This window comes from Nicrophorus vespilloides, unplaced genomic scaffold, assembly GCF_001412225.1.
Source record: "Nicrophorus vespilloides isolate i.1.1-1 unplaced genomic scaffold, Nicve_v1.0, whole genome shotgun sequence".
Taxonomy (NCBI): domain Eukaryota; kingdom Metazoa; phylum Arthropoda; class Insecta; order Coleoptera; family Silphidae; genus Nicrophorus; species Nicrophorus vespilloides.
The window spans coordinates 1-7,415 of NW_017099571.1; the positions used below are offsets into that span (position 1 = coordinate 1).

Below are 7,415 nucleotides of genomic sequence, written 5' to 3' on the forward strand. Positions count from 1 at the left end.
GCCATCTGTTGGAGAAATCTTAAAATATTCTGATTCCCCCCCCTTTTTTTTCACCAAAAATAAGCTGTTTTGGTCTGACGAAGGGAACGTTTGGTAACATTGGCTCGCTGCTGTCATTTATTTCAGTTCGTTTTTGTTCGTCGCCGAGTTAACATGGGTTCGCAGTTGCATTCGTCGGTCTGTTTGTAAACAGTGTTAGTTCATAGTGGTGAAGTAAAGTTTAGTGAAGTTGTTGTTGACATCTCAGTGTGGTAAAGATGGATCGGAATAAACCATCGCAGAACAGAGGGTCAAAGGGGAAGATTGCACAGCAACCCCCGGACATGTTCATCGCTTTGGGGGCGAAGCCCTCGGCCAGCAGAGATGCGGACAGCAAGAGGAACGTCGTCCCGATCTTACCCAAATCATCGTCGTCCAGCTCTCACATGTCTTCGAGCTCCAGCAAAGGTGAGTCGATTCAATTGCAATCGATTGCAACCAGCTTAATCATTTGTTTATGTTTTTTGCAGTTATCCCGGAACGAAAGAGAGAGGCAAGTTCAAGCAGTATTATACCGAGCAGCAAAAAGTTGAAAGTGATGTCGTCAAGTTTGAGACCGCAATCAGTGCAGAGCTCATCATCGATGCCGTTGGAGAGGAGCTTGTCTGCAAGCGGTGGCACTGCACTGGAGCATTGGGAGACTATGGTGATCGATTGTGAGCCGGCTGAATTGTTGACTAGTATACTGGAGGCAATCAAAAACAATAACACTGATCGTGCTGTAAGTGATTTGATTTTTTTTGGAGTGAACAACGATGAATGTGTGTTCTTTGTTGAATTGTGCAGGTGGGGTTAGTTCTTTCTGCGATCAGAGTGCTGAGATCGCAGCGGTTCAAACCGTGCAAAATGACGTACTACAGTTTGATCTTTCTGTGCCAAATGAAACCGAGTTTGTTTGTGAACGAGCACATCGTCGCGGCGCTCATGTCGTCGTTCAGGAGGGAAGTGGGCGCATCCGTTGGGGGCGTGGTAGGTGGTGGAGTGGGCGGTGTCGTTGGCGGTGGTGGTGGTGGAAGCGTATCCGGGGTGACTGCCAGCGGTGGAGGAGTCGTCGTTAAGAATTCCAATAAGACGAACATGTACAGTCAGGTTATATACATAAACCTGTTGATCTATTCGTTCGGCGAGGTCAGCAATTGGCCGGAGGTGTTTTTAAAGGTAATAATCATAGTCGAATTGTATATTGTATTTCAATATGTATGTATGTAATTGCAGTTTTACGTGGAGGATGCTGTATCTGAACGTATTTGGATCGACAATCCCTATTGCAAACCGTTTGTAGACAACATCGTGACAGCTTTCAATACTAAGCTACCTCCTAGATCTCTCTTGAATACCACCGAATCGTGGGTTCCGGCGCCCGGACGCGACACTGGAAGTCCTTTGACGATTAACGCAAACGACGATGACGAAGGTACAATACTAATACAATACATTGCAATATTCATTTTTAATCGTCGATAATTGCAGCTGCGAACGAGCATCGAATGATCGTGGAGAATTGGAACGTGCGCACGTATCCACGATACACGCAGACACAAGAGATGGTGGAAAAGATCGTGCTGGAGGCTATCCAGGAGCAGTTGGCGCGTCGTCAGCAACCGGAGACGATATCGAAGAACTTCGTTCGCTTCTTGAGTACAGCGTGTGGCCTGGTCGAGATCCGGATCATAGCGGTTGCGCGCATCGAGACCTGGCTGCACAATCACAAGCTGATGAAGGCGGCGCAAGAACTTCTCGCACATTTATGCTACAACTGCTCGGCAAACACGCAACGCGATTTGGAGGTCGTCGTGCAGTTGACCAAGCTGCGTCTGAAGAACAAGCAGATGATCAACTTCTTCAACAACTGCCTGAAGGAGATGGTGCTGTCGTTCCCCGACAATCTGTTTCCGCTCCTCAAGTACACCATCTACAACGAACTGTCGAACGCGAGGAACACCAACAATCTGTTCGTCGTCGGTGCGATGTTTCAGGTGTCGCCGGAGGCGAGCGCCGATGCTTTCGCGTCCATCTGCTTCGAGTTGCTGCTCAGTAAAGAAGATTACCTGAGATCACTGCGGGGATTGCTGAAGGAGATTAACCGAGTGCTGCGCAACGATTTCAACTTGCTGAGCGTCGTGCACTCGCTGCTGAGGGAGCGCAAGGATACGATTGCAAGCATAAGGGAATCCGAATTGAAGGATAGGATCTTCCTCTCTCTGGCGGATCTAGTGTGCATGTGCATGCTGCTGTGCGTCACGCCGCAGGTGAGAGACGCCTCGATGCAGAGCAAAAGGGATGTTGCGGTGCTGCAGAGCTTCCAAGCCCAAGTGAGCAACATTCAGAGGGAGGCGGTCACTTGGCTGCACGATTGGCCATCGAGGACGTTCCGATCACCCGATTTCCAGCACGTTCTGCTGAAGGTGTTGTTCTTGGAGCAGCCGGAGCAGTACGTGAAAGTGGATTCGTGGCCCGGGGAGAACGAGCGTATCCTGTTCTTGAGGTTGGTCAGTGAGGTGCCGCTGCTGCAGGCGACGCTCGTCAGGTTGCTTCTGATCGGCTTGTCCAAAGATAATAACGTCAGTCCCAACGACACCATCGAAATCGTCGATCAGCTGGTGAAGCGCGCCGCGAACTTGGCGCCCGATCTGCTGCCGCCGCTGCAGATGGACAAGCTGGAAATCATCGATTTCTTTTTCAACTTGTGCAGCTACAATTACCCAGAGAACATCTGCCTGCCCGTCGGTTACACGGCGCCGAAACTGGCGATCTCCGCTCACTACTGGAGGTCCTGGCTGATCCTCCTCATCTTGGCCGCTCACAATCCGGAGAGTTTCGGCCGTTCCGCCTGGGAAAAGTATCCGACGCTGCGGATGTTCATGGAGATGTGCATCACCAATCACTTCTCGTATCCACCGCCGACGATAGTCCTCGGCGACGACGAATTCGCGCTGAAGGAACAGCAAACGTTGGCGCTGGAGAAGCAAACCATTCTCGTGTTTGAATCCCATTTGGCAGCGGCGAGCACGAAGATTGAAATCAACGAGCAAACCAGTCTGCTGCTTCCGCAACTGGTCGAGCTGAGACCGTTGGAGGAGGCGAGGAGACCACCGAAACCCATCTTGGATCAATTGCAAGCTCTGAACAGCAGTCATCGAATGGGACATTTGCTGTGCCGTTCCAGACATCCCGATTTCCTTCTGGACATCATGTCTCGCCAGGGAAGCACCACCTGTCACATGCCGTGGCTGGCGGAGCTGGTGCACAGTTCGGAGGGTGCACTCGCACATCTCCCTGTCCAATGTTTGTGCGAGTATCTGCTTTCCACCGGACCCACGGAGAAGCTCGTCAAGCATACGCAACTTCTCACGCATCTGCGCACCGTCGTCAACGGTTCCGAACCGCAGATGGCGTGCGAAGTCCTCGAGTATCTTCTGCGTAGATTGACATCGCTGCAGGCGTCGAATCGGGCTCCTGCTATCAAAGGTTTGACGCTCGTCTTGGCGCCAGAGGAGAGCGACGTTCTGCACCACGTCAACCATCTGAACGACAACACCTTGTGGCTGACCCATTACATCCATCAGTTCCCGCATCTGCAGACGGTCAGGCAACTTATAGTTCAATTTCTTCGACAGGCCATCCTCATAGAGACGAACCCGGTGCACGTTGCCAATTACATCGGGTTCCTATCGACGCACGGACTCGAGGATTCCGTTAACGAACTGCTCGAACTGATCTTCGATCTGGCCTCGTTAATAGTCGAACGCAACAGCATCACCAGCTACATTCTGCCTGGCAGAGATCGTGACGAGGAGATGAGCACTCTTAAAGCGCTCCTCTCCATCTTCTGGGTGTACTTCCAGAAGGCCCGCGAACCGAACGGTGGTGATTCCTTCCCGTGGTCCGAGTCGCAGGATCAGGTCGTCGTGAGATGGCCGGACGGCGACAAGTGCACCCTGCAGATCCTCATCGTACACGCGTCCATCATCCTGTTGAGTTACGGCCCCGTCGAAAATTTCGAACCGTTCGATTGCGTCCTCGACATGTGGTTTCCCATCTCCGAAGAACGTCAACCTAAAGCGTACTTGGTGGACACCTCCGAGGAGGCGCTCCTCGTACCGGATTGGCTCAAGCTGCGAATGATACGTTCGAACGTTCCGAGACTGCTGGACGCAGCCGTCGATAAACTGGAGGCGTCGCAGTTGGTGCTCTTCATTCAGTCTTTCGGCATCCCCGTCGTCTCGATCAGCAAACTGCTGCAGGTGTTGGACACGGTCACCGTCACCGATCCCAAACTGGTCGTCGACTCTGTGCTCGACAAGAACTACATGATTCAGCTGGTCGACGTGCAGAATAGACGCGGAGCGATCGGCGGTAACGTCTTCGTCAAAGCTTTGGAGATGCAAATTCCGCCCGTCCAAGACGACGATTCGCACTTTGAGCTGGAGCAACGCAGATCGTTAAAGTCCGCTCTGAACAAAGCGACCGGCACCGAATTCAATCACGCCGAACTCGTCGACTACTTGAACAAAATCTTGGACGTTAATTACGCGACTCCGGTGTCCAAAGAGATCGGTTACATATGCAAGGTAGAGTAGAGTAGAGTGAAAACATACAATTCATTCATTTCTAATATACTATTGTTATTATTGTTGCAGCAAATGACGACAAACGCGAGCGTCCCCAAGCTCGTGATCGACTTCATTTGTAACCATCATATCGGAGTGGTCGTCAATTTCTTGCTGCAGAAAACCAATTACGCATCGATGCTCTTCCGTTTGGTCTTCACCAAGAGGAATCTGTCCAGAGCTGCTGTGCAGTTGGCCGAACGAATTCTCTCCGCACTTCCATCGGATCGTCGCCATCCGCTCATCGAGCCCGTCCTCAAGCAGTACCTGAAGTTGGCCAGAAACGAATCGAAAATGGACGTGGATGCGGCGACGGCAGCGGTCAGCACCAGCGCACCTTTGGATCCTCTGCAGGTGTTGACCACCTGCAAGATGATCACGGCGAAGAGATCCGATCAGGTGCTGGCAGCCAGGAGGATGGAGAATCTCGGGGAAAGACTCGGAAGGATGTTGATGGACCCGAATGCGGACGCTGAGAAGACGGGACTGGTCGTCGATTGGTTGGCTGCCGTTGAGCTCGAGATTGCGAATTCGCCGAGCAAAAAGATACAGGTAAGATGATGATGATGACGACGAAGATGATGATGATCATGTTGTTTTGTAGATGGAGCTTCTGTTTTCGAGGAGACAGCTACCCTTTAGACCTCTGCTGATTTCCATCGTGCTGCAGAGGGCGAGTTGGAAGACGCTGAATACGATCGTCGATTATCTGCTGCGACAGGAGAGAATACACGATCATTGCGCGACATCGGTTCTCGACTTTCTCACCGCGTTGACGCAGAGCCCCAGGCTGTGGCAGGGTCGCGACAAGGCCATACCGAAACACCACAAACCAGAGGACGTGCTGCATTTCGATGTGGAGAAGGTGTTGATCTTGGTGGATTACATCTTGGAGGAGACGAAGAAGAAGGAGGAGGAGCAGGAGCAGGAAGAGAGCAGGGACGTGGTGATGGAGAAACGGTTGGGATTGATCGTCAAGAACGTGCCCAGTTGCAGCGAGCAATTGGTCTCGAAGCTGGTGGAGACCGCAACCGTCTCCGCCAACGCCACCGAAACTGATTCCAGCAATGCTCAGGAACTTCTGGTGATGATATACATGAACTGTCCGAGCATCGGAAAGCACCTGAACGCCCGCCAACTCGAACAGTTCTCGTTCGCGCAGCATTCGCACAGCACGATGGACGTCATCTCGCACACGATTTTGAGCGCCCTGACGGCGACCACCAGGTTGAAGGATTGGCTGAGGAGAAGCCATCCGCTCGAGCTGGCCGCGCGAAAGTTGGCCGCAACTCATCCGGACCTGGTGCTGAGACAGTTGCCGATGCTGGCAGGAAGTCTGCGAGGTCGCAGCTTGTACGATTGGAACGTCATGAGGAATCGCGGACATCTGGTCCTCTTCAATCAGGTGCTCGGTCTGCTCGAACTGCTGCAGCCGATGGTCTTCCGCGAATCGAAAACCCTCTGCTCCATCATGGACTCGTACTTTACGCTCTTCCGTTTCCACGGACATGCCAAAGACATGGAACCGATCGTCTCACGTATCGTCGGATTCCTGCAGAACTGGATGGTCAACGACGTGCATACGTCTCTGCGTTATCTCCAGCAGCACGGTGGAACCCTAAAGTGAGTACTAGTAGTGGTATTACATTAACCCCAATTAACCTAATTAACAATTGAATTCGTTTCATTTTTTTTGCAGCGATCTCGAATTGAGTCACCCGGTCGTCGCGCCTCTTCTGTCGAGCGTTTCCATGCCGACGCAAGACTTCCAGTCCGGCGTATCGTCGGACCTGTTCGTCGGGGCGCCCGCACCTCCAACCAAGATCCCGCTTCCACCCAATTGGAATTCGCTCGTCGTGTCTCTTCAATCAACCGATCCTTTAAACGCTCTCCAGGAGATCGACCATCTCACATCGAAAAGACCTCAGCTGCTCGAGGACATAGCTCAACATCTCTTCAGCGCCATAACGACGCGAAACGAGCAAGTGCGCACCCTCGTGACGGCGCTCATTCTCAAGCTGCTCAAGCAGAACCCCAAGTTCAGTGCGAAGGCTTTGCCGGCGATTCTTTCGGCGCTCAACAGTCGCGACGCGGACGTCGTCAAAGGAGTCATCGATAAGTTGCCCAGTCTCATTATGGTGATGCAGGAACACGCCAAACCCATCCTCACCAGGATCTACCAACTAGGAGTCAGCTCCAACATGAACGCGTGCTCTAACATTAGCAAATGCATCGCGATGCTCACCCTCCAATCTGGATGTTAAACTAAACTTTTCATCATTTCAGTTTTGTTTGTACATAACTTATATATATAAATATATAATAATTTTTTCTATGTTGTTCGAAAAATAAAACGAAAATTTATATGAAAATCTAATTATCAAGTTAAATAAGGAGACGTAACATTCTTCTTCTACCTTTTGCTGCTTCTGCTCTCCTCCTACTACCAACAGTTTAGACAGCTCATAGCAGGCGACCCGATGACAGTACGAAGATGACAGTAGACTCGTTGGATAGGTGAGACATTCAGCTTTCATAAGAGTGGTCGATGATGTAATTATCCTAAAAGGTTGTCGAGTTATTAACAAAAAAACGTCGTTTTTCTGTTACGTAACGAACATTACGTAACTTTTGTTACATACAAAGTTGCGCTACGCTTGCGTGCTTCTGATTAAGCAATAAAATCATAAAAAAGTTTATTACTTTTCGAGTTATTAACGAAAATCTATTTTTTTGGTAAATTCAATTCACTTTTTTTCCAATTTC

At 50.8% G+C, this 7,415-nt stretch overlaps 1 protein-coding gene across 1 annotated transcript; it reads left to right on the forward strand.

The window, feature by feature from the left end:
- The first annotated feature begins 135 nt into the window (after positions 1 to 135).
- On the forward strand, positions 136 to 6,946 carry LOC108564761 (integrator complex subunit 1). Its single transcript, XM_017923875.1, has 8 exons — positions 136 to 447; positions 510 to 760; positions 826 to 1,197; positions 1,255 to 1,453; positions 1,510 to 4,610; positions 4,680 to 5,201; positions 5,254 to 6,272; positions 6,349 to 6,946. The coding sequence occupies exons 1-8, from the start codon at positions 258 to 260 to the stop codon at positions 6,911 to 6,913; spliced, it is 6,219 nt and encodes a 2,072-aa protein (XP_017779364.1). The 5' UTR covers positions 136 to 257; the 3' UTR covers positions 6,914 to 6,946.
- The last annotated feature ends 469 nt before the right edge of the window (positions 6,947 to 7,415 follow it).